Raw genomic sequence first — 27,618 nt, forward strand, 5'->3', positions numbered from 1 at the left:
GGAATGGACTGACTGTATGAAGATGAGACGTGGAATGAGCTTAGGAATTCCTCCACGAGGGAGATTACTAGCCACGAATGAAAGCTGGATGGCCAACGAACGTAAGAAGAAGGTCGGAGAAAACCAGGAGTGGTGGACGAGGCAGGGGAAGCAGACGAGAAGAGGAAGGCTCAGGAAACAGCATCAAACTGCAGGAGGAAGAGCGTCAGGCAGGAGAGACGGAGAGGGAGGTTGGCAGGGCGGAAGGGATGGTAGTCCCATCATGGTAGTCCCATCAGTGGATGAAGGGTGAGGACCAGCCAGCCAACCCTACCAACTTGTTGGCCAGCCGTCCGCTTTGAGACACCGCCACCTGCCTGGAGGACATGCCCTGGGGATGTGTGGGATACGGGGTATAGCTCCCTGGGGGTAGCTGGGAGGAGGTGGGGGGTAGCACCCTTGGTTAATTGGGAAGAGGAGGGAATTGCTTCCTGGGGTGGCGCGTAGAAGTGGGGTAGCTCCTTGGAAAGGTATGTGGGAGAGGGGGTTGGATCCTATGGTATGATATGGGAGGGGTATGACAAGGTCAAGGATACCATGGAACAACAGGGAGTGGGAGATGACACGAGAAACATCCTGGGGATAGGTAGGTGGAAGGGAGGAGAGAGAGAGAGAGAGCGAATGTCGTAGACGTACCTTGGGAGTGAGTAGAGGGAAGGTAGAACCGAGAGAGAGAGAGAGAGAGAGAGAGAGAGAGAGAGAGAGAGAGAGAGAGAGAGAGAGAGAGAGAGAGGAACAATTTTGGGCATTGAGGGAGACGGATAGAGGAAGAGGTGAGAATGCCTCCTATAGGCACTTCAAGGATTGAGGGAGGGATGAGAATGACTCCAATAGGCTCCCATGGATACAGGGAGAGGTGAGAATGGCTCCTGTAGACCCCTCAGGGATTAAGGGAGAGGTGAGTAGGGAGGCTCAAGGGCAGAGGGGGAGGAAGCAATGGCACTCCGTGCATCAGGAGGGCGATATGAGGGTGAGGACATCTTCAAGGGCGCCAGACAGGGCGGAGGCCATAGTCAGGGACGCAGGTGGGGGGACACCCTTGCGAGGGCCAGGGCGAAGGAAGGTAGAGCAGGGGGAAGGAAGGGAGCGACCTGCCAATATAGGCGGGACGTGTAGGCAGTGATGGGCAGATAAGAGAGAAATATATATGTTTTCGTTTTCTTTGCTCTGCCGTCAACGACACGCAAGAGTGTACATGTGTACTGCATTTATGTTATTTAAACAAAAGTCTCTTACCAGAGAGAGAGAGAGAGAGAGAGAGAGAGAGAGAGAGAGAGAGAGAGAGAGAGACGTGGAGGCAGCAACTCTGCTCAACGCATCTGCAGCATAAATTGCCAAGTTTATTTGCCTGACATATTCTTACTCTCGTCTTTGTATGATGACAGACTTAGTTGAAGGAATATTGGTGAATATCTATTTATGCATCGAATGAGAGAATGGGTCTATGGGACTTTTACCATGGGAAAAAACCCCAACCCTCATGTTAAAGACTTGTCATATATTACTTTTACACATACTTCACTGGCCATTGCATATGAGTTTGTGATATCCCCCCAAAACACACATCCCTTTCCGTCACGTTGCCGTAAGATATATATATATATATATATATATATATATATATATATATATATATATATATATATATATATATATATATATATAAGAAAAAGAAAACTCGAACTCGAAGCTCGTTAGCTGTAGGACACTGTGAGTCATATACACACTTTTTTCCCCTCGCAGAGTAATCGAACGCTCATTCCATTTCCGGAGGAGTCGGGTTCATGATGATGTTGCCAGCGAACAATTAGTTTAGCAGAACCTTAGACAGGATTAGCTGGTGTGGTTATCCCATGGTGAGGCAGAGTGCATGCACGGGGAGGCGCCCGCCCGCTCTCTCTCCCCACCTCACCAACACATAACCTGTCGACGACGAGTGTTGGGAGGAACTCGCTCGAAACACGTTTCGAAACATCTCACTTTCCAGTTCGAACAGGAACGGATGATATAAGCGTATACTGGAGTTGTTATAAGGTCTCGCACGTCTGTCGTAAGCTGGGAGGGGGCGTGCGTGTGTCAGGTGGATGTATCAGTTTAATGAGTCTTGATCGAGAACGTGGACATGGTATGAGGTCAGAGGATCATACGGTTGATCAAGGTAATGGTTTTTCAGAGAAAACCCTCTCAAATGCAGTTCCACCTATGATGCTTTTCACAGAAAACGTACTGTTCTTTCGCACATGTCAAACAGCTTGAGAGACTGTACTGATAACGGAGGAAGATCACTATATCAAGGGAAGGGATTTCGATTAAGGTTTTATGAATTTACGTGTTTTTCTTTCCCTCGTATTTCGTTGCAGTTTCTCATGGTTTATATTGTTGAAGGCTGTCACGTCTGTGTTCCGCGTCTGTTGCAATGTGATCTGTGAGTGTCTGTTGATCCGTCTGTATCGTGGCTCGTCCCTCCCGCGTCTGAGACGCCAGACAGTAAAGCAACAAGTCTTCCTCCTCCACTCCCCTCCCTCGCTGTTGCTTCATCTCTTGAACATCTGCCCCACCTCCTCCTCCTCCTCCTCTCCGAGGGCGTCTTAAGACGGGGTGAGGGGCGCTCCAGCTGACCAGACACAGAAGCAGACGTGTGTGTGTGTGTGTGTGTGTGTATGTGTGCGCGTGCGCGCGTGTGTGTGTGTGTGTGTGTGTGTGTGCGTAGGCGCTGTCAGGCGACAAGGAAGGTGTTTGTACTTCTAACAGACGGGCCGGTGAAGGTTCGCTCCTCCTCCTCCTCCTCCTCCTCCTCCTCCTCCTCCTGTATCACCAGCCTACGCCTCTGGCCACGACCTTGCCCTGGACCTCGCCTCCCGGATGAACTCTGAGGTTGCACGTTAGTCAAGTGTCGAGACGAGGGAGGAGTCGAGATAGCGGGCGGCGGCGGCGGGAGGAGACGGCAGACGGGAGGAGGGGAGGCGGGACCCGAATGAATGAATCAAGGTGTTCTATTTTCCGACGTCGCTCCTGGGACTTCCTGACAACCATTTTGAGTGGAAGCGCAGCGGTTGTAGTGGTTGTGGTTGTTAGTTGTAGTGGCGGTTGTAGTGGTTGTGGTGGTTGTAGTTAGTGTAGGTATAAACGCTGTTTTAATGATGATGAAATCGACTTTTTCAGAAGTACTTAATGAAGTCTGTAAACACGAAACACCCATGACTGGAGCTGAGGAACCTTTTGGCAAATAAGACGAAGGTCTGTGTGTTGAGGAAGTATATATATATATATATATATATATATATATATATATATATATATATATATATATATATATATATATAATGAGGATAAAAGAAGAAAACATTGCAGTTCCTCTTTCTCAAATCGCGCTCATAAAACTTTTGCCCAGCGAGACTTGAGGAAAAGGGGAAGATTAGAATTACGGATCCAAAGAAATACAGAAATATTTGAGATTGTCATGAAAAATGCATAACATTTTTTCGTGTAGTTCTTTTGGACGGCTTTGTTTATGACCTACGGTGTCTGAAACCTCTTTAGAATCCTCGGTTATTGTTCCCTTTTTTTCCTGTTTTCAACTCCTGTGTGTCGTACGTAGCATCACCACTAGTATTGCCCTAGTGTGGAATGGCCACAATAACCTCCGGTGTTAGGTGGAACGATCAGCAATATCGTAATGACCACACCCCGTGTGAGGTTTAGTGGACGATCGCGATGTATGATCCGCCGAGCTACGAGTCCACGCGGACCAGCTGCGAGTCTCTGTGCACTCGGACGGAAAAAAGACGAGAGCGAGGATAGGTACGTAAGGTGTACGTGTGTGTGTGTGTGGAGGAGATTGTCACATGGGCCATCAGAGATTCTCTCTCTCTCTCTCTCTCTCTCTCTCTCTCTCTCTCTCTCTCTCTCTCTCTCTCTCTCTCTCTCTCTCTCTCTCTCAGTGTGTCACTATTGCTATAACCAGGAAGTCCGTCCTGGGCACAGTATAGTTTCCTCCGTGTTCACCGTTCCGTACCAGCCGCCCCGCGACTCTGTAGCGAGGCCAAGCCACCCGTGTGCTGTTTGCTTCTGTACCAATATATATATATATATATATATATATATATATATATATATATATATATATATATATATATATATATATATTTACCTTCATTGAAGGTAACATCAGGTATATTGAGGGCGGGAGGAAGGAAAATTGTTAATTTACTCATGAAAAAGAGAGAGATTGAGAGATTGAAAGAGAGAGAGACAGAGAGAGAGGCCTTGCTAAAGAAGGGAGAGGGAGGTGGGAGGAGGAAGGGTGGGGACCTCGACCCCAGCAGCAGTTGCATCAACTGGTTTCTAGAGCCAGCTGATAAAGTCCGTCCTAAACACTCCCCCACACCACACACACCTCCCCCCTACACCCAACATCTTGAACTAGTTCGCCTTTGGCCTGAGGAGCGTCAGTGGAGCAGTGGGTTAAGGTGGTGATGGGGGAGGAGGAGGAGGAGGAGTGGTGTTGGGGGAGGTGGTGATGGTAGGTGGTGGGGAGGAGGAGAGGAGAGGATATATATGTTAGGGGTGTAACCCTGGCACGCCCACGAGGGTTCGAATCCATCCATCCATCCATCCCCCTCCTCCCACGTTGCCTCCTCCTCCTCCTCCTCCTCCTCCTTCTTCTTCCCCCACACCCCCCTTCCTCCTCAACCTTGCCTGGTGGTGGTCCCCTCTTCCTCCTCCTTCTTCCCTCCCTCCCCCTCCTCAACCTTGCCTGTACACCGGTATGTAATGTTAATCGGTATTTTTGTCCTCTTTTGATATGATGATGATGATGGTGGTGGTGATGATGGTGATGGTGATGGTGATGATGGTGATGGTGGTAGCGTTGGTGTTAGTAGTTCATAGGGGGGGGGGTCTTGATTAACAACCCTCTCCCTCCTCCCCCCATCCCTCATCATCACCTCCCCCCATCTCCCCTTCCTCCTCGTCAAGCGTCGTGAGGTTTTGGTTAAATAGTTAGGCCAGTTTCGCCACGCTCCTCCTCGTCTTCTTCTTCTTCTTCCTCTTTCTTGTTCTTCCTCTTCGTCTTCTTCTTCTTCTTCCTCTTTCTTCTTCTTCCTCTTTGTCTTCTTCTTCTTCCTCTTTGTCTTCTTCTTCTTCTTCTTTCTTCTTCTTCCTCTTCGTCTTCTTCCTCTTTCTTCTTCTTCCTCTTCGTCTTCTTCCTCTTTCTTCTTCTCCCTCTTTCGTCTTCTTCTTCGTCATCGTCGTCTTCGTATTCTTAGCCATCTAGGATGGTCGTTCTGTGTTGCAGGATGGGGCGACCCCGGACGTGTCGTGCACTCTCTCTCTCTCTCTCTCCTCCATATACGTGGGGATTGGTGGCAGTTTGTAAGCGACAGACCAGACCGATCTCGGAAGCGGGAGGAACACTTCAGTGGCAGCAGTTCCCCATGCCTCCCACGTGAGAGAGAGAGAGAGAGAGAGAGAGAGAGAGAGAGAGAGAGAGAGAGAGAGAGAGAGAGAGGAGGGAGGGGAATGGTGACGATGATGGTACCAGTGTTGACTACAAATGAGAAACAAAACACCCTCATCCTAAGCAGTGGGCGTCTCCACTGAGAAAGCCTCAGCCATGCCACCCTCCTCAGTGGCGACTGGCTGGGGGGGACATCGTCCCACACACACACACACACACACACACACACACACATAGTCATCACTGCACTTGAAAAAAAAAAAAAAGAGATGAAGAAAAAGAAAATCCTCCACGAAAAATCCCCAGATACATACCAACCCACCAGCCCACCCACCTACCCCCTACCAACCCACCCACCTATACCCTGCCAGCCCACCCTGCAGCCCACCAGCTCCACCCGGCCGGCCCATCCCGCCGAGCCAAACGACCTGGAAACAAGCCGAGTAACGAAGCAGCGAGAGAGATACTCGAGTAACCCAAGTCGCGAAGCAAACAAACCCTGGTCGACCATCCTGCAAGCGCCCTTGATGTTTCCCATCCGTCGGTGAGACGCGTTATCTTTGTTATCAAACACTGGCTCAAGGGTGGGAGGTGGCCTGGGGGAGGAGGAGGAAGAGGGGTAGGTGTATATCTGATGTTTCGAACCCGGGCTTTGTGTGTGTGTGTGTGTGTGAATCGCCAGGGTTTTGGTTCTTTGCTTCGAAGTCCTTGGGATGTGTGCGCGCGAGTCGCTAGGGCTCGGAAGCCTTCTTGCTCGAACCCGGCGTGTGAGATTGGCTCCTCTCTCTCTCTCTCTCTCTCTCTCTCTCTCTCTCTCTCTCTCTCTCTCTCTCTCTCTCTCTCTCTCTCTCACTAGATCCTACGCTGTTTACGTTTCTCTCTTGATCGTCGGAAGAACGTTTGTTGTACAGAAACGTTTCCTGGAGTGTTGAATTGAGGGTGAGTCGTGATCACCTCCATCTTCGTACCATCTTGAGCAAGGACGGTACGACCCCTTACTACGATTTGGTACGACCTGCCCCCATCGTACGTCGCTACGACCTTTGATCACGGTGGTGCGACCCTTGCCAACATAGGGTAGTACACAATCCCTGAGTACGATGGCATCACCCTTTACGTACGACTTCAGCGCGATGACTGAAGTCGTCGTCCTCTCGGGGCTGAAGTCGTCGTCCTTCATGAGTTCAGTACGTCGTGCTCAAGGGCGTTGTATGTCGCCGTCACACACTCAAGGGTGATGCTTCTTTAAGTCTCACCTCGCCATCAATTACGTCATAGACAGTGAGTCAGGCTAAACTGTGTGAACGCGTCCCGACAGACGTATATATATATATATATATATATATATATATATATATATATATATATATATATATATATATATATATATATATTCCAAGCCATCGTATCCTCCTCCTCCTCCTCCACAAAGGAAGATCTTCGCTGATCGTAACTGGTCACTGTCTCTTGCTCTCCCGTTCTATCCCACAGCCACTCTTACCCTACGCCTCCTCCTCCTCCGCCTACTCCCTCCTCCTCCCTCACCAGGCAGTCGCTCATCGTTAGGTCGTCAGATGCGTCACGTGTTTAAGACGCGTGATGTGTAAAGTTGCGTCATGCTTAACGCAGACTTCATGCGGTTTACGTTGGAGTGGCGGGGTTGGTGAAGTTTCTTTTTTTTTTTTTTTTTGAGATCCCTTCGAATTTTCAATGGCTGAGGGAAGAAGAAAGGAGGGAACCCAATGTAATTTTACTAACACGTCTTTTCTGACACGCTTTCGAGCAATTCATTTTTTCCCCTAAAACGCCATAGACTCATGATACATCCACGTCTTCAAGCAGATAGATTTAAATAACAGACGTGAAACTAACTGGACGTAACTGATGAAGGAATCAAGGTAGCCTGTGTTTTGCTCTATTTGCTCTTTAGTTTGTGCTGTCGTCCTGTTAGGAAGTGTGTGTTATTTAGGATAATAAGTGTAGGGGACACACACACACACACACACACACACACACACACACACACACATATGGTTATCACACAGTTTATATATTCTCCCATACCGCCCCCTCTAGTAATGTTAATTTCTTTTCCTCTCTTCATAATCTTCACTGTTCCTGTGTCAACAGACTCGTCCATAACCAGACGCAGAGATCATAACATAATCATCAACAACCAGCATTTACAACCTTACAACCTCCCGTAGTCACACTTGCGAAGCGATTTCATATACGTTGTGTTTCTTCCCCCTTCCCCCCCATCTTGTTTTTCTATCCCAGGATGCACTAGGAGGACTTATATGCCGTCTATAATTAAGAAGCCATGTTGGGTCCCCCCCCAAGACACTTGTTTCTCTTCCAGGATGTAGGAGGGTGAGGGCCACACAAGGCCGGCCGGCACTGTGCATAATTCACCACATTTGAGACACATGTGGCTCAACAGGCGTAGTAGTAGGATCTCGAAGGATCTCTTATCTCGTAGGATCTCCTCCACACCCATCCTACCCCCTTCCCCTGGCTGCCTCTGTCTGTACTGCCTTCCTCACCCTCCCATCGTAGGACTCCCGTCTCCTCCCCCCCCAGCAGAGTCCTTACCTCCCCCATCCCTCGTATTCATCCTAGAATATTCATAGCCATGTCTTCTTCTCTTCCCCTCCCTTTTCTCTTTTATGTCTGCCTTTTTCTGTCGTGGCCCATCATACATGGTACAGTAGTCTCCCCACCACACCATCAGCACCCACGATTCAATTCTCTTCTCTCCATGGCAACACTACCCCAAGACTTTATCATCTCCCAATACAAGATCCAACCGTCATTCTCCTCACCCCTAGACCTGGTCGTTTCCTCCCCAAACCACCACATCCACCCAGACGTCTCATAAACCACCCACCCAAGGCTTATTTATCTCCCCAAGCGCTATGACCACCCCCTCCAAAAAAAAAAAACCAAACCAATCATCTCCCCAAATAACCTCCCACTCCCAAGCGCCCAAGACACCACGACTCATCACCCCACACACACCCCACAAGGACCTCCTTCCTTCTCCCCAGAATATGCAACAAGCACATGAGATGGACGATCACATCCCGGCAAAGGCGGTAAAAATATAACCATTGTTCTCCTCATTACCCCAGTGGTTGTGAAGTGTCCTGGGGGAGGGTTGCTTAGGGTGGGTGGATGGGTCTCCCTCCCTCCCTCTCCTTCCCCAGCCTCATGTACCAACTTGGGATGGGTTGGTGGGGGAGTGTGTGTGTGTGTGTGGCGGGGGTTAAGGGGAGGTCCAAGCCCTAGTGTTTTGTTCCATTTTTTAAAAAAAGAAAAAGAAATCGACTTTCTCGTCAGATTCGCTCTTCCCTTGTCGTCTGGATTTAGTTCTTCATACCAGAGACAACACTACTTCACCGTCCGTCTTTCATTTGTCTCGCAGGCAGTCATATTTCATGCATTAATCTCTCTCTTTCTCTCTCCTTCTCTTACCGTCTGGCTCTCTATGCCTGTCTCCCTGTCTCTCTGTCTGTCTCTCTCTCACACCGTCTGGTTCTCTGTATCTCTCTCTCACCGTCTGGTTCTCTGTATCTCTCTCTCTCTCTCACCGTCTGGTTCTCTGTCTCTCTCACCGTCTGGTTCTCTGTATCTCTCTCTCTCTCACCGTCTGGTTCTCTGTATCTCTCTCTCTCTCTCACTGTCTGGTTCTCTGTATCTCTCTCTCCGTCTGGTTCTCTGTATCTCTCTCTCTCTCTCTCTCTCTCTCTCTCTCTCTCTCTCTCTCTCTCTCTCTCTCTCTCTCTCTCGCTCCTTCACTTTACACGCACACATAAGTCACACTCACTGCCTGTCAGGCGAGGATGTAGCGTAATGCTGTTTACTCGGGGAGAGTTGGTTTGTGTGACGTCACCCCGTGAAGCAAGTGGTGCTGGCTGCTCGAGAGCTTTTACACGGTCCCACTTGACTGTCTTGAGGACGCGGGATGTCCCCCGGGATACATACACCCGGGGGGCGGCGCGGGCGAACACAAATCGATGCTCGAGGTCACGATGGAAAACCTACGCGCCAGCACAGGGCCTTCATAAGCCATGCCTGCGTAGTGGGCGTAGGAGGTGAAGTGAGAGAGATAGAAGTGGTCGTTTATCAACACGTTATTATCGAGTAGTTATCGTTGTACGACGGTTCCTTAAACGTTCCTTTGCGACCAGAGATAAAAGCCATCGACAGTGTGTGTGTGTGTGTGTGTGTGTGTGTGTGTGTGTGTCGTGCGGGGATGAAGGTGGTTTGCGACACACACTTGAGGTTAACGATAGTTTATCAGGGGAGTAGTTGATGTCAACGAGTAGCACACAAGAGCCACATGGTCGTTCAACGACATGATGGTGATGGGGGGTCGTCATCATCGTCTACTAACACACTGGTTGTTAGAGTATTATCGGTCGCTCATAACTACTGGTAACGAGTGTATGAGTCTTGGTGCAACTCATGTGTACTCTGGGGGAAAAGACAGTTGGTACAGTCTCCTTCTCATTACAAGATTCTGTCCACTGGAGAGAGAGTTACTTGCGTCAGGTCATTTCCCACACTGCTGCATACACACAACCACAACCACCACCACTGCCACATACACACACACAGAGATGTATCGTGGCCACAACCCGGACATGCTGAAATCACCACAACTACAAGAGTCGACACTTTCACTACCCTTACTCTCATCCCCTTACAACCCAATCATTCGGTACTATACTCACCATCATGATGATCATTGCTATCCCTCACTGTACACTCTTCCCGTTCCCAGACGTGTCTGTTTTGACTTCACTATCCTGTTTCTTCCACCATTTAGAGGAAGTCAAAATAACCTCGTCACGTCTCTCCTTCCCATGTACAGTCAGTCCTCCAGCAGACAGCCACTGTCATAGCCCATCAGGTCACGTATTATCTGTACCGTTCCATGTACTCCGTTTCCCCACAGGTCTCACCAGGCGTCTCTCTTTGTCTCCCCTCTCTTCTCAGGACGATCCCACAACCCGTCCTTCCTCCTCTTCCGGATGGGGGACACGGCATCGGAGGGCCTAAAGCAGTTCGCTGAGATCGGCAAGACGGAAGTCCTCGACGCCCAGAGTCAAGGCGAAGGAGGGGTCTTCGACGAGTTCAATGCGCCCCCCATCACCCAGGGCGTCGGGGAAACGGAGGCGGAGTTCTTCGTCGATGGGAACCACTCCAGGGTAAGGAACCTCACCGCTTGTATCCCCCTGATATAACTCAGCTCATGAACGATATAGGTTCATCATAATAACGTCAGTCGTTGTTATAGACGAGGTGTTCAAGACCTGTCGTGTAGTTATATTGCGAGAGGTCTAGTCAGTGTTAAGTCTTGACTGACCTCTCGTATAGATGATAATTCATGTTGCGAGAGGTCAAGTCACTGTTAAGTCTTGACCGACGCAGGATTGATAGGTATTTGTCAATATGATAGAAGGAGTTGCTGTGTCGTGTATTGTGGTTCTCGTTTGTGTGTGTGCGTTTGTGATCGAATGTGTGATTTTTTTTTCTCACTCTCAGGTGTCGCTGATGTCACGAGTGGTTCCCTCCCCCGACTGGTTCATTGGGATCGACAGCTTCGACCTGTGTGTCGAGGGCAAGTGGGTCGAGTCTGTCGTGCTGGAGGTGAGTAGACCTAACTCATTCTCTCTCTCTCTCTCTCTCTCTCTCTCTCTCTCTCTCTCTCTCTCTCTCTCTCTCTCTGTAAACCAAAAGCCACCACCCCCCCTCCTCCCTTACTCTGACGTAAAAGAAAAACAAAAAGATTGATGTGAAATACATAGTACTAATATTCGCATCATCCACACACACACACACACACACACACACACACACACACACACAGAGTCCTCCTCCCCAAACCCGATACCCGCAGCACATATCTGTCATTCATCAAACACAATGACTAGACACAGTTACAGTCCCCACCTTTACTCCCAGATGATAACATGGGTCATGACAGACGTAAGGAGAGACCACGTTGTGGTACTCTGGGTCCTCTGTAGCCTTCATGAATGAGATCATGAAACAGAAAACCACATACAACAGGCAGTCCTGTTTCATCATCGCTCGTGCCACTGTGAATATGATAACGACCCTCAGTAACTTAAGCTTTTCTTCTCCCCCAGTCCTACATTAACCTCCCACCTCCCTAAATCGTCCCTCAGTAGCTTAAGCTTTTCTCCCCCCCAGTCTTACATTAACACCTCTTACTTCCCTGAATCGACCCTCAGTAGCTTAAGCCTTTCTCCCCCAGTCCTACATTAACCTCCCCCTCCCTAGATCGACCCCAGTAACATTAGCTTTTGTCCCCCAGTTCTACATTAACACCTCCCCTTTCCTAGATCAACCCCAGTAACTTTAGCTTTTGTCCCCCAATCCTACATTAACCTCCCACTCCCTAGATCGACCCCAGTAACTTAAGCTTTTCTCCCAGCCCTACATTAACCTCCCAAGATCGACCCCCTACCCTCACCTCTTTATAACTTGAAGAAAAACCATCTCTCTCTCTTCTTCTTCGTCAGGTGGATCCTCTGGACGCTGGCACGGACAACGGCTTCACCTTCACGTCCCCCAACTGGCCGACCATCCCGAAGAAACCCGTCAGCCGTATCACAGCCCAGAGTCCTGACCATCCGGCCAACTCGTTCTACTACCCTGACGTGCAGGAACACCCGCCCATAGCCACCTTCCACATCCTCAAGGTTCGAATCCCCCCCCAGACACTTATAGAGGTAGCGGGGCCAAAAAGGTGGGGGGGAAAAAGTAATTGATATTGGGATGATGTTATTGGTTTATATTATAAGAGGATCTTGGGTTATATAATTTGGGTCTTGGGAGACATTAGGGTTTCTTGGGTTACATTAGAGGTTCCTGAGTTATACCAAGGGTTCTTGGATTATATGAGTGGGTCTGCGGTTATACTACGGGTACCTGAATGATACTAGGGGATTCTTGAGTCATATTATGAGGGTCTTATATTATTAGGGTCTTGGGGTGGGTATATTAGGGGTTCATAGGTTAAATCATGAGGGTTTTGGGGTATATTAGAGGTTCATAGGTTATATCATGAGGGTTTTGGGGTATATTAGGGGTTCATAGGTTAAATCATGAGGGTTTTGGGGTATATTAGAGGTTCATTGGTTATATCATGAGGGTTTTGGGGTATATTAGGGGTTCATTGGTTATATCATGACGGTTTTGGGGTATATTAGGGGTTCATAGGTTATATCATGAGGGTTTTGGGGTATATTAGGGGTTCATTGGTTATATCATGACGGTTTTGGGGTATATTAGGGGTTCATAGGTTATATCATGAGGGTTTTGGGGCATATTAGGGGTTCATTGGTTATATCATGAGGGTTTTGGGGTATATTAGGGGTTCATTAGTTATATCATGACGGTTTTGGGGTATATTAGGGGTTCATAGGTTATATCATGAGGGTTTTGGGGTATATTAGGGGTTCATTGGTTATATCATGACGGTTTTGGGGTATATTAGGGGTTCATTGGTTATATCATGAGGGTTTTGGGGTTCATAGGTTAAATCATGAGGGTTTTGGGGTATATTAGGGGTTCATTGGTTATATCATGAGGGTTTTGGGGTATATTAGGGGTTCATAGGTTAAATCATGAGGGTTTTGGGGTATATTAGGGGTTCATAGGTTAAATCATGAGGGTTTTGGGGTATATTAGGGGTTCATTGGTTATATCATGAGGGTTTTGGGGTATATTAGGGGTTCATAGGTTAAATCATGAGGGTTTTGGGGTATATTAGGGGTTCATAGGTTATACTATAAGGGTTTTGGGGTATATTAGGGGTTCATAGGTTATACTGTTAGGTTCTTGATACATATTAAAGGCTCAGGATTATATTTCTAGGGTCGGGATATATTATGGATAATATTCGGGTCTTGGGATATATTAGGGGGTAATGGGTTATATTATTTAGGTCTTGGGGTATATCAAGAGTTCATGGGTTATATTATTAGGGTCTTGGTATATTAGGGGTATATTAAGGTATATTAAGGTATATTAAGGGTTCTGGATTATATGATTTGGGTCTTAGAATATATTAGGGAGTTCTTGGGTTATATTCCACATTATTAGGTTAGGTTAGGATTCCTTGGTGTTGCTTAAAAAAAAAGGTGTATCTGTGGTAGCGAGATGGTGTTTGTCAACTTGTATGATACTAAAAGACCAAATACGTGTAGTATTTTCTACTCTTTTAAGTTGTTCTTAACTATGGAGGTGAGATGAGCGAAATAAAGTCAGGGAAAAAAGGTTGTAAGAGATGTTCAGGAAAGAGGTTGTAAGAGATGTTCAGGAAAGAGGTTGTAAGGGACAGATGTTGTGTCTGTACTCTTGTGTGACTCCCGTGTTCAAGAGAGGTCAAGTTCGTTGTTGTAGCATCGCTCTCTACATCCGGGTACAGCGAATGGCTGGCTCTCTTTTTAAAATGTAACGAACGTGGACCTCGCATCGCTCGCTTATACATCATGTGGTATAGAGTGTCTGAATCCATTATAAGAAGTGTAATAAGCGCGTGTAAAAATGTTGGAAAGGCGAGGGAGGTTTGTTTGTGTATGTTTTGCATTGGCTGTGGTGGAGTGGGAGTGTGGGTGAGGGACTGGCAAAAGGGCGGTGATAAATGAGGAAGACACGTACTGGAAATAAAAAAAGAATATGGTTGTTTTGGGTGTAGTCGTGACTCGCTGAGGGCGTACTTTGTGATACACGAAGTTGATGGGTGTAGTGGGTGTGGCCAGTGGGTGTAGGGGGGTTGGGGTTGGGGGGGCAGTGAGTCATTGTTATGACAGTTGGAGTGCGCACCACTGCTGCCCACCCCACCTCCTCCTCCTACACCAAGCCAACTAACCAAGCCACCCAGCCGGTCACACAATACGCAACTCCTCGTAACCGTCGCCTTCCCCCTTCCTCCTGCTGCTGCTGTTGCTGCTGCTGCTGTTGCAGCTTCTTGGCAGCTGTTGCTGCACCTTTTACCCCTAAGTATTATCACTGTGGACAGTTTCATCAAGTGAAGCAGCAGGATCGTCTGCGTCCGTCACTATTGCTGCGGGTCTTCCTTGATCTGCATATGTTTATGTTTGCTGGTGATATCGCCACTCCTCCTCCTCCTCCTCCTCCTCCCTTCGTCAACTCATAATTCGTGGCTACTTTTCGTATTGTTCGTTGCTAATGTTACTGGACGTTATTTATGCTCCAGTAGGTGCTGTGTTAATGTCGGGTTCGTCTAGTGGTGATGGGGTGGAAGAGCTGTGTTTTGTTTCTTGTTGGCTGTAGAACTTTCCGATTTTGCTCTTCGTCTTCCCTACAGTTGTAGGAGAGTTGTTACAGCTGCTGCTGCTGCTGCTGCTGCCTGCTGTGTTAAAGCTGTTTCTGTTGATGTGGTTTGATAAAGATTTCGCGGTTTCATAATTTGATTCTAGTTTTCTCATCTTGGTCCTGATATACTTCATTATGATACTAATGTCAAACTCGCTAATGCTTCTGTTCACATTTGTCAACGATTCCATGTTCTTTTCAGCTTAATGGGATCACAAAATGGCAGGTCAAGGTGACGCACCATTTCCATATAGGGGTGCAGACAGTTTTCTTTATATCCACCAAGTTAATCCTTTAAATTTTTCTCTCATGAAATTATTTTGAGATAGAGTTTTACTAACTAAATGGTCCCGTATACCAACGGATATATATAGAATCAAACATATGGTGAAGACTAAAAGGGAAATCTATTTTTCTTCTCATTCACTGATATTTTCGTCTGTCCACCTTTCCCGTATTGTGGATCCAAGTTAGAGTTTCCTGAAACTAATACTCTGCTCTCTCTCTCCTGCAGGTGAAGGAGTACGAGTTAGCCCATGTCTTCTCCCCTACCCCACAAAGATCTTCTGGAACCAAGAGGTACACTCCAGACGACATGGCTAATGCCCACGGGTCCAACCCCAGAAGAAGCAGGCCAAGATCTGACGAAGGGGACAACGAAGTGAGGAACACTCTCAGATCGGAGACGAACCCCTCACCCGCCGCTACGACCAACGAGGAGGCCGGCAAGAACGTATTCCTCAAGAACATTGTTAAGAAATACAAGAAGTTCAGGATGAACAGGAAGGGGAGAAAGATGGGATCAGGGAGAAAGCTGATGCCCCGCAGAAAGTCACCTCGCCGTAAGTGATACAGAGGGTTATTGTTTGCATCCGCATGACGAGTTAGGCTTGCAAACCTTTCCACACACACACACACACACTTGAGGCCCAAGCTAGGCTTGTTCTGAAGTGAGAACGAAGCTCAACATATTTGCCATTGTTAAGCGAAAATACTTTGTTGTAGCATATATTGATCATGGGATGTTAAGCACTACTTGTGCTTGCTCTTATGAAGCTGTCTCTGTTCATACTGCTAATATTGATTTTAAGGTTTCATATTTTGATTCTAGTTTTGCTCATCTTGGTCCTGATGTGCCTCTGACACATTTGTTACTTTCTGTTATTTATCGTGTGGAAATATTTTGAGTTGATTCCTGGGAAAATCAAGAAACTTAGCACCCAATAAATGTTAGGCCATGACTTACATCTTTATTATGTTCTCAGTGATATCGTTGTTACAGGTCGTTTCCGTGCCCCTCGTGACTGCCGTGTGAGTGACTGGTCTGAGTGGTCATCCTGCAGCAAGACTTGTGGCATCGGGGAACAGGTAAGAGGGAACAAGAAGTGGTTTCTGAGGGCGAGACAAGTGGTTTCTGAGGGCGAGACAAGTGGTTTCTGAGGGTGAGACAAGTGGTTTTTGAGGGTGGGACAAATGGTTTCTGATGGTTGGACAAATGGTTTCTGAGAGGGCTGAGCACATGAATGGTTCCTAGTTAAATGAGATGACTTCCTCTTGAGTAACTGGGATGCTTGGTCTCTGAATGATTGTCTTTTTGATTGTATGTGGCAGTGGTCGTGGTGGCGAGTTCCTATATGGGTCGATTGGGTAGTCCCTCCCTCCCTCCCCCCCTGTTTTAAGGGCCACATGAATTAATAGGGGAGTAGAATGTCTTGTGGGAGTGGGATGTCTGGTTCTGATGATGAACGTTCCCCAAGAAAGTAAATTAGATGAGTGGTTCCAGAATGAACCTTGACTGGATGGTATATGTGGTTCCAAAGAGAGCAGGAATAGCTCCTTTGATCATGAAAGATTAATTAAGATCAGTGACTACGGTGGGTTGTCTTTGGGAAAGTGGGATAAGTAACCATGGAGCGAAGAAGATGAGTCAAGATATAAACAGATGGACTGAATGATCATAAGACTAAGAAGAATGCACACTCCCTGTGTAGGTGATAGAGTTCCAAAGAGTGAGGGAGATGAACGGTTCAACGTGTACAGTAAATTGTTCATGAATGAGTAACAGGAGGGAGTGGAAAGAGAAGTCACAGAATAAGGTAAATGGCCTCTGAGAAAGAATTAAGTTATGTACATGGGAAAGCAAAAATAATGGCCCTACACTGATTAGGGTCAGCATTCCTTTTAGAAAGTGGGATTAGTGGTTATGTATGGGTGACTCTAAGATCTTTAGTTGTGTATGTGTGCATACACATACAAGAGTAAAGACATGGTACATATAGACAAAGTTGAATACACGGAGCAGCATGAGTGTAAAACTGTCTCTGTATAACACAACTAGTAATGACAGTATATTGGATTATTCTTAGTTGAGAGACAATGAATAGCTTGAAGCTGAGAGGAATGAATGGTCCACATGAGTAAGCATGATTAGTTATGGGAAGTGAGTATGTGGTCTGTAAGAGTGTGATCGAACTGGAAATAAGAATTACAATAACAGAAAACTTCTCTTGTTTTGGATTGCTTTCTTTGCTCTGGGTACTGCTTCCATACACAGGAAGGTGGTGCTTTCTGTAGTACAGTTCATATAGTAAAGTTATTTTGTATAGTGCTGTGTGATTTTATCAGTCTCCTCTTATTGATAGTACAAGTAGCATATTGAATGAATGGATGGAATTCTTGCATGAGTTGTTCCAGAAAATTTATCAGTCCTTAAAGACTTCATGGATTCAAAGAATCATTTCATGACTGCTGTTTTCACATTTTTATTGTTGTTACCATCATCATAACTATACCTTTTTGGTAGATTTTAATATCATTATTTAACAAAAAGCATATATTTCTTTGTATAAATCCAAACTTATTTTCATCATCAGTGTTCTCACATGTTTTTCCCATGTAATATCCTTATATTTCACTCCTATTGCAATTTCTCTTCATGTTGTATCCAGTCACATCACCCTCAATATTTGTGTAAAGATAATTTCTTATTTTATGTCAAATTATCTTTATTTTTGATTAAAATAGTAACAGTTTACCTTCACAACTAACTTGGTTTGATGAATATCCACAGATCCGGACAAGAACTATAAAACACCAATCCAGAAATGGGGGACGTCCCTGTCCAACACTTCAGGAGACCAAGTGGTGCGGCTCCTCTAGAGACTGTGACCACAAATATTTCAGCTGGTAGAGGGAAAAGAGAGCAGGAAAGAAGGAAAATCTCTGATTAAAGAAGTCTTCAATATATCAAAAGGAAAGAGGGGTAATGGAGGGAGAGATTGTAGATCAGAAGAGATAAGATGCATTAAAAGGGAAGATATCAGGTTAACGGAGACAGCATGATGTGTAGCAAGGAAGAGAAAAGGGGTGATTAAAGAAAAAGGGGAAAAAATTGGTTAATTCATGAAAAGGAATGGTATGAATTAAGATAACCAGAAGTGGATAGAGTCAAGGTGTAATCTTTAGTATGTTGAAATAGAAGTTGTAGATTTGACAGACTTGTAGATGATGCGTAGACCATTGACACCTCAGATGGTCTGAAAATGTTTTGGATCTTAATTACTTGCTTGGTATTATAATAGCCAAGAAAAGCAAAAAATCTTGTGAAGATTTACTCAGTAATATTGTATAGTATACTACTGCACATATGTTGCAGAGAAAGGTGTGTCTTAAAGGAAGAAATTAGTTATTTTTGGTCAGGAAGATCAGGAATAGAAGTTATTAAATTTTTAGAAGTTGAAAGTGCATATATTTTGACTTGGTGAAAAGTCAGAACTTTCTTTGAAGTGAAGGTATGTGATATACTAGGGAGTAATGATTAGATTTCTATGCAGGAAAGATATATGTACAGTATGTTAGATAGGGATAAGTTAGGATTTTTGTTTGGTGGATATAATAAGAAAATATATGAAGCTGAAAACTCAGTATGAGAAAACCTTTCTTTGATAAGAGAGGTAAACAGATGTTAATAGTGTAGATAGACAGTACCTATAGTATGAAGGGCTTCCATAGTTTGCAAGGCATTATTTAATATGAATTTTTGACATATTACATAATTCTAGTGCAATGTAGTTACTGTAACTGCTGACATTTTGTTAACAGTGACTTGACTAGCCATGGAGGGTGATTTTTATGTTCCTTAAGTGGCTACATATATTTACATGTCATCGAAAGGTGGTGCCTTTTTATAAGTAGACTGTTGTCAGTCATGTGATGGGATGGAGTAAGTCAGGATAACTCACACTTATATATACTTAAAATCTCAAAATTAATGGTGTTTGCAGCATAAGCAAGTGGTTATGGAGTATGTAACCAATCTGGTTTTGTACAAAGTATTACCTAAGTGATTTGATTTCTAGGAAACATGTGTGAGGTTTCCCTCATAAGAAATTAAATGGGTTGATGATATAGACGAATTGTGATATGGAAAGAATTCAAGTTTCAGTTACTTAGCAAATATAGATACTGTACATTCTTTATAATAAAACAGACAAGAGATGTGATGAGTGGTAGCTAGGAAATCAGTACTTACATAATTAATGGCAAAAGTTGAGTAATCCCTATGATCTTTGAATACTGTGTTCATGAATGTATTCGATCGTACAAAGATAGTAATTAAGGTGGTACATGATTTTATGATATTTTTAGCTTCTGTTGTCACCTTTAGACTTTGCTGATGCTATTGAGGTCATTTAAGTTCTATGCGTGACACATAGTTGGAAAGTGTTGTGGGAAAATGAAAAGCGTTGATGAGGACATCTGTGCCTTTAGAAATTCTTTTGTGACAAAAAATTGTCATAATCAGAATTTTCAGAATTAAAAACTGTCAGGATACTGTAGATGAAAATCAGAATTGCTTTTGATATTGAAAGGAAAGTCATTACATTTGTAAAGATATTTAACTTCAGTTTAATGACTACTTGATCAGGATACTGTAGTAATAGTTACACATTTGCTGTACATAGTAGCTTTCTCCCTAGCTTGTATAGTCAAAGCCAACTGGGAGCTTCTTATGCACATAAATATTTGAACATATATAGATGACAGAAATTTAATTTTGGTGATAATGATGAAGCTTGCAAATGACTAACAGAAGGATATTAATCAGATAATTCATTGTATGTTGAATCATCACTTCTTTATTTCAAATGGTCATAGATTATCAAGTCTGTGTTTCATCTTATATTTTAAACTGTCCTCTCATTATAAATTATATTTTTCTGCTGATCATAAACTATCAAGTCTGAGTTTCATTTGGTCTTGACTTACTACTTTTCTTGCATATTGCAATAAGTTAGATTTGAATTCACTTTCATATGCAGATTAGCATAGCTATATTTAAGTGAATTATAATTATGAAGCTTATTCTGTGTTTGATCTTTAATTATCAAGTTCACTTTTCATCTGGTCTGGAATTATTGCATTTGATATCTCAACTGATTAATGGATGATCCTTTAAGAATGTTGGGGCCACTTGAAATGATGTCTGGTATTCATATAGACTTGTTTGTAGTTTTGGTTTTATTAACAGTTTAAAGGAACTGTGGTGCTTCATGCTAACTTTAAAACAAACTTTTGCTATGTCTTACCCATCTTAGCACTGTAGTGCTTCATAAATTTGTGTCATTCTGCATTAGTAAGTGTGCTGGAATACTCCCAATTATAGTCCTGAATGGACAAAATCTTTTTATTCCTGTAAATATGGTTCTTCATAATACTCATCCTCAGAATGTTATGTTCCTTATACTGTATCTAAATATATATGTACACTGTTTACGGGAAAGGGGAGGGAAGGTAAAAGACATTTTTGCACTGTGGATTGTACTTGATATGAACTTGTCTCAATCTTGATATGATTCCAAAGAATACAGAGAGGATACCCTGCATAATGCACAAAGAAATTACCATGAATTGCAAGGAGCATACGACTGTTGTTTGTGAAGCACAGTTCTTGTAACTTATTGAACGTTTTTGCAGAACCAGCACATGATATCTAAAGTAACACTTTAAGTATAGTTTTTGAACTTGCTAGAGTGCACATCCTGTGACTCATGCAAAAAAGCTTGCATTTAAGGGGACAAAAGAATAAATATTGTTTTGTGTGGAATTCAGACAGAGTAGTTTACCCAATATAATTGGAATAGGAAAGGTAGCATAAATATGTAAATTCTTTGGCTACATTGAAAAGGTAGGAGGGGCAATTAGGTACGTATAAAAAAGAAGAATATATACTCCCATGACAGATAAAATCCCCTTAGTATAATAAGATTTTATTTGTATGTGCCCTATAAAATGCACTCTATAGCTTTTAACATACAAGAGGCCATGTATTTATCTCCACATCAATTGGTGGAAAATTTAAACACTACTCCCATTATTCAAAAATGGAGGTGGAAAGGGAATATATCTGGAATCTACAGAACCCATTCACTCATCATCTGAATGGTGGGAATGAGGCCATAATTTACTCTTAATGCTTCCTTGCCGATGCAGGAAAGGCAACTTTGAACCAATGTTTGAAAGTGCATTGATTTGAGACAGTCTGATGCAGTTTTGTCAGAAAACTGATGTGATGGTTTATATCACCAGAACAATATTTATGACTCAGAATCAGGAAGACCACTGAATGTTCAATATTTTGTACTTCATTTTATCATGATTTTGCACTACAGTAATGTATAACAGCCAGCATATGATATATCACAGTTGGTGAATAAGTTTCACAGAAAAGAAACTATCTTTCAAATAATCCTACTGTACATAATTCTTTTTTAGAAAGAAATTTTCATCATTGTGATCACAGGTCATTTTATATTGTGCCATATTTGAAAGTGTTATTTCTCTTGTGTTCAAGATACTGGTTATCCTTGTGCATTAATGTCTTGATTTATATTTGAGTTGTAGTCAATATTGCCTATTTATGAAATTTACTACCTTTTATGTTTATCTACTTATGGTGTGGTTCGGGTTTTTAGCATTTTGTATGAATGTATTGTGGGATGTAATGCTATACAACCCAAAGCTGCGATACACACGTCTCTTCTAGTGCTATGGGCTTATTATTCAACATACTCTTTCAGTTGTTTGAATCTAAAACAGATAAGGCTTTTCTAGTGGTTTGAAAAAAAAAACATGATAAAGTAAACTTTTGGCATTCTATAAGCCTACCTTTCTGGAAGAATTTGCTCTTGTAAACCCTTTGATTGGATGAGTTAGCCAAGTTAGATGATTTTGAGTCATAAGCTTAGAGGCTAGAAATTCTGAAATAAGGCCTGTTAAAAGGTGTATGTGTGTGACTGTCGTAGTGTATGATTAGGCAAAATTATTTATGTATAAAGTGATGATTGTATATGCAGATTATATTTCTAAAGTATCTGTTAAGTTATTGTACATAGTCTAGACATACCTTAAAAGTTTGTGAAGGCTTTGCATTCATGAGATGAATGTATGATCTTTGTAATAAAAGTTTTGTAAATGTCTCTGGATTACTCATTTTTCTTGCCTTTTGGACTTATTTTGATACTTGTATAAATAAAACAAAAGCAAGTGGAACTTTAGGAATGACATGATTTAAAAAGAAAGTATCCAATTAATTCTGTTTACAATGAAGTGGAGATAGTGCATGTAGAAACTTGAAAATATGTTTTTTTTGAAGAAGCATACAAGAAAAATTATTAAATGTGAGAAAACACTGCAAGATAATAGAATGAAGCACTTTGAAACCCTAATGTTTTCTGGAGGAGGACAAGAACAGAAGAGAACATAGTTACAATACCTTGCTCTGATAACAGAAACTTGTATGATAAAAATACTCAAAATGCTCTTAGGGATTGGTGTTGCAATTGAATGAGAGAGCTGTAAGAGTAAAAAACCAAAAATACCCTTGGTAATATTCAACTGTTGAACTGGATATTACAAGGTGTTATTAAGGCGATTGCAATCTAAACATTGCCAGCACCTGGCAACAAATATCTGCCCTCCAAAGTGAGGACCTAACTTCCTCTGAAATCAGCAGTACCTAGCAATAAAGTACAGCCAGCACTTTTTAGTAAATGTCTGCCTCCCCCATCCCATTTACATACTGCTATACTTGAGTGCTTGCCCTTGTACCTATATCCTATATATATATATATATAGGGTTTGGATGGTATTGCAGTGGAATTTATTAAAAAAAAGGGGGTGACTGTATTGTTGACTGGTTGAAAAGTTTATTTAATGTATGTATGATTCATGATGAGGTGCCTGAGGATTGGCGGAATGTTTGCATAGTGCCATTGTACAAAGGCAAAGGGGATAAGAGTGTGTGCTCGAGTTACAGAGGTATAAGTTTAATGAGTATTCCTAGTAAATTATATGGGAGGGTATTGACTGAGAGGGTGAAGGCATGTACAGAGCATCAGATTGGGGAAGAGCAGTGTGGTTTCAGAAGTGGTAGAGGATGTGTGGATCAGGTGTTTGCTTTGAAGAATGTATGTGAGAAATACTTAGAAAAGCAAATGGATTTGTATGTAGCATTTATGGATCTGGAGAAGGCATATGATAAAGTTGATAGAGATGCTCTGTGGAAGGTATTAAGAATATATGGTGTGGGAGGAAAATTGTTAGAAGCAGTGAAAGGTTGTTATCGAGGATGTAAGGCATGTGTACGTGTAGGAAGAGAGGAAAGTGATTGGTTCTCAGTGAATGTAGGTTTGTGGCAGGGGTGTGTGATGTCTCCATGGTTGTTTAATTTGTTTATGGATGGGGTTGTTAGGGAGGTGAATGCAAGAGTTTTGGAAAGAGGGGCAAGTATGCAGTCTGTTGTGGATGAGAGAGCTTGGGAAGTGAGTCAGTTGTTGTAATGTGAATAAGAGTAAGGTTATTAGGTACAGTAGGGTTAAGGGTCAAGTCAATTGGGAGGTAGGTTTGAATGGAGAAAAACTGGAGGAAGTGAAGTGTTTTAAATATCTGGGAGTGGATTTGGCAGCGGATGGAACCATGGAAGCAGAAGTGAATCATAGGGTGGGGGAGGGGGCGAAAATTCTGGGATCCTTGAAGAATGTGTGGAAGTCGAGAACATTATCTCAGAAAGCAAAAATGGGTATGTTTGAAGGAATAGTGGTTCCAACAATGTTGTATGGTTGCGAGGCGTGGGCTATGGATAGAGTTGTGCGCAGGAGGGTGGATGTGCTGGAAATGAGATGGGCTATGGCAAGTATGCAGTCTGTTGTGGATGAGAGAGCTTGGGAAGTGAGTCAGTTGTTGTAATGTGAATAAGAGTAAGGTTATTAGGTACAGTAGGGTTAAGGGTCAAGTCAATTGGGAGGTAGGTTTGAATGGAGAAAAACTGGAGGAAGTGAAGTGTTTTAAATATCTGGGAGTGGATTTGGCAGCGGATGGAACCATGGAAGCAGAAGTGAATCATAGGGTGGGGGAGGGGGCGAAAATTCTGGGAGCCTTGAAGAATGTGTGGAAGTCGAGAACATTATCTCAGAAAGCAAAAATGGGTATGTTTGAAGGAATAGTGGTTCCAACAATGATGTATGGTTGCGAGGCGTGGGCTATGGATAGAGTTGTGCGCAGGAGGGTGGATATGCTGGAAATGAGATGTTTGAGGACAATATGTGGTGTGAGGTGGTTTGATTGAGTAAGTAATAATAGGGTAAGAGAGATGTGTGGTAATAAAAATAGTGTGGTTGAGAGAGCAGAAGAGGGTGTTTTGAAATGGTTTGGGCACATGGAGAGAATGAGTGAGGAAAGATTGACCAAGAGGATATATGTGTCAGAGGTGGAGGGAATGAGGAGAAGTGTGAGACCAAATTGGAGGTGGAAAGATGGAGTGAAAAAGATTTTGAGTGATCGGGGCCTGAACATGCAGGAGGGTGAAAGGCGTGCAAGGAATAGAGTGAATTGGAACGATGTGGTAAACCGGGGTAGACGTGCTGTCAATGGATTGAACCAGGGCATGTGAAGCGTCTGGGGTAAACCAAGGAAAGTTCTGTGGGGCTTGGATGTGGAAAGGGAGCTGTGGTTTCGGTGCATTATTACATGACAGCTGGAGACTGAGTGTGAACGAATGGGGCCTTTGTTGTCTTTTCCTAGCGCTACCTCGCACACATGAGGGGGGAGGGTGTTGTTATTCCATGTGTGGCGGGGTGGCGATGGGAATGAATAAAGGCAGACAGTATGAATTATGTACATGGGTATATATGTACATGTCTGTGTGTGTATACATATGTATACAATGAGATGTATAGGTATGTATATGTGCTGTGTGTGGACGTGTACATACATATACATGTGTATGTGGGTGGGTTGGGCCATTCTTTCGTCTGTTTCCTTGCGCTACCTCGCTAACGCGGGAGACAGCGACAAAGTATAATAAATATGAATATATATATATATATATATATATATATATATATATATATATATATATATATATATATATATGAGTGGATGGGTCGTTCCTCGTCTGTTTCCCGGGGCCATCCCGCTGACGCGGGAAACGGCGATCATAAAATATTTATATATCATATATGCACTTTTTTTTTCCAAAAAAAGTAACAGAGAAGGGGGCCAGGTGAGGATATTCCCTCAAAGGTCCAGTCCTCTGTTCTTAACGCTACCTCGCTAATGCGGGAAATGGCGAATAGTATGAAAGAAAGAAAAGATATATATATATATATATATATATATATATATATATATATATATATATATATATATATATATATATATATATATATATCCTGGAAGGAGGTAAATAAAGTGCGTAAGACAAGGGAGCAAATGGGAACTTCAGTGAAGGGCGCAAATGGGGAGGTGATAACAAGTAGTGGTGATGTGAGGAGATGGAGTGAGTATTTTGAAGGTTTGTTGAATGTGTTTGATGATAGAGTGGCAGATATAGGGTGTTTTGGTCGAGGTGGTGTGCAAAGTGCGAGGGTTAGGGAAAATGAGTTGGTAAACAGAGAAGAGGTAGTAAAAGCTTTGCGGAAGATGAAAGCCGGCAAGGCAGCAGGTTTGGATGGTATTGCAGTGGAATTTATTAAAAAAGGGGGTGACTGTATTGTTGACTGGTTGGTAAGGTTATTTAATGTATGTATGACTCATGGTGAGGTGCCTGAGGATTGGCGGAATGCGTGCATAGTGCCATTGTACAAAGGCAAAGGGGATAAGAGTGAGTGCTCAAATTACAGAGGTATAAGTTTGTTGAGTATTCCTGGCAAATTATATGGGAGGGTATTGATTGAGAGGGTGAAGGCATGTACAGAGCATCAGATTGGGGAAGAGCAGTGTGGTTTCAGAAGTGGTAGAGGATGTGTGGATCAGGTGTTTGCTTTGAAGAATGTATGTGAGAAATACTTAGAAAAGCAAATGGATTTGTATGTAGCATTTATGGATCTGGAGAAGGCATATGATAGAGTTGATAGAGATGCTCTGTGGAAGGTATTAAGAATATATGGTGTGGGAGGCAAGTTGTTAGAAGCAGTGAAAGGTTGTTATCGAGGATGTAAGGCATGTGTACGTGTAGGAAGAGAGGAAAGTGATTGGTTCTCAGTGAATGTAGGTTTGCGGCAGGGGTGTGTGATGTCTCCATGGTTGTTTAATTTGTTTATGGATGGGGTTGTTAGGGAGGTGAATGCAAGAGTTTTGGAAAGAGGGGCAAGTATGAAGTCTGTTGGGGATGAGAGAGCTTGGGAAGTGAGTCAGTTGTTGTTCGCTGATGATACAGCGCTGGTGGCTGATTCATGTGAGAAACTGCAGAAGCTGGTGACTGAGTTTGGTAAAGTGTGTGAAAGAAGAAAGTTAAGAGTAAATGTGAATAAGAGCAAGTTATTAGGTACAGTAGGGTTGAGGGTCAATTCAATTGGGAGGTGAGTTTGAATGGAGAAAAACTGGAGGAAGTGAAGTGTTTTAGATATCTGGGAGTGGATCTGGCAGCGGATGGAACCATGGAAGCGGAAGTGGATCATAGGGTGGGGGAGGGGGCGAAAATTCTGGGAGCCTTGAAGAATGTGTGGAAGTCGAGAACATTATCTCGGAAAGCAAAAATGGGTATGTTTGAAGGAATAGTGGTTCCAACAATGTTGTATGGTTGCGAGGCGTGGACTATGGATAGAGTTGTGCGCAGGAGGATGGATGTGCTGGAAATGAGATGTTTGAGGACAATGTGTGGTGTGAGGTGGTTTGATCGAGTAAGTAACGTAAGGGTAAGAGAGATGTGTGGAAATAAAAAGAGCGTGGTCGAGAGAGCAGAAGAGGGTGTTTTGAAATGGTTTGGTCACATGGAGAGAATGAGTGAGGAAAGATTGACCAAGAGGATATATGTGTCGGAGGTGGAGGGAACGAGGAGAAGAGGGAGACCAAATTGGAGGTGGAAAGATGGAGTGAAAAAGATTTTGTGTGATCGGGGCCTGAACATGCAGGAGGGTGAAAGGAGGGCAAAGAATAGAGTGAATTGGAGCGATGTGGTATACCGGGGTTGACGTGCTGTCAGTGGATTGAATCAAGGCATGTGTATGGGGGTGGGTTGGGCCATTTCTTTCGTCTGTTTCCTTGCGCTACCTCGCAAACGCGGGAGACAGCGACAAAAAAAAAAAAGATATATATATATATATATATATATATATATATATATATATATATATATATATATATATATATATATATATATATTTATATTGACAAACTGTTATACTTTCAACCAGACGAGCTGATCAATTATTGTATATGAACAAATTCAACACATTTTACTCAAC

The 27,618-nt window shown here is 43.5% G+C and overlaps 1 protein-coding gene across 1 annotated transcript in view; it reads left to right on the forward strand.

Moving 5' to 3' along the window:
• mspo (M-spondin) overlaps positions 1–22,353 on the forward strand; it is a 58,482-nt gene extending 36,129 nt beyond the window's left edge. The window contains exons 2-7 of the mRNA XM_071657977.1: positions 10,502–10,713; positions 11,051–11,155; positions 12,055–12,234; positions 15,390–15,717; positions 16,158–16,243; positions 17,946–22,353. Of these exons, the coding sequence (XP_071514078.1) occupies positions 10,502–10,713; positions 11,051–11,155; positions 12,055–12,234; positions 15,390–15,717; positions 16,158–16,243; positions 17,946–18,065 (1,031 nt within the window). The 3' untranslated portion in view covers positions 18,066–22,353. The remainder of the gene's footprint in view (positions 1–10,501; positions 10,714–11,050; positions 11,156–12,054; positions 12,235–15,389; positions 15,718–16,157; positions 16,244–17,945) is intronic.
• The last annotated feature ends 5,265 nt before the right edge of the window (positions 22,354–27,618 follow it).

This window comes from Panulirus ornatus, chromosome 65 (assembly GCF_036320965.1).
Source record: "Panulirus ornatus isolate Po-2019 chromosome 65, ASM3632096v1, whole genome shotgun sequence".
In the NCBI taxonomy this organism is placed as follows: Eukaryota; Metazoa; Arthropoda; class Malacostraca; order Decapoda; family Palinuridae; genus Panulirus; species Panulirus ornatus.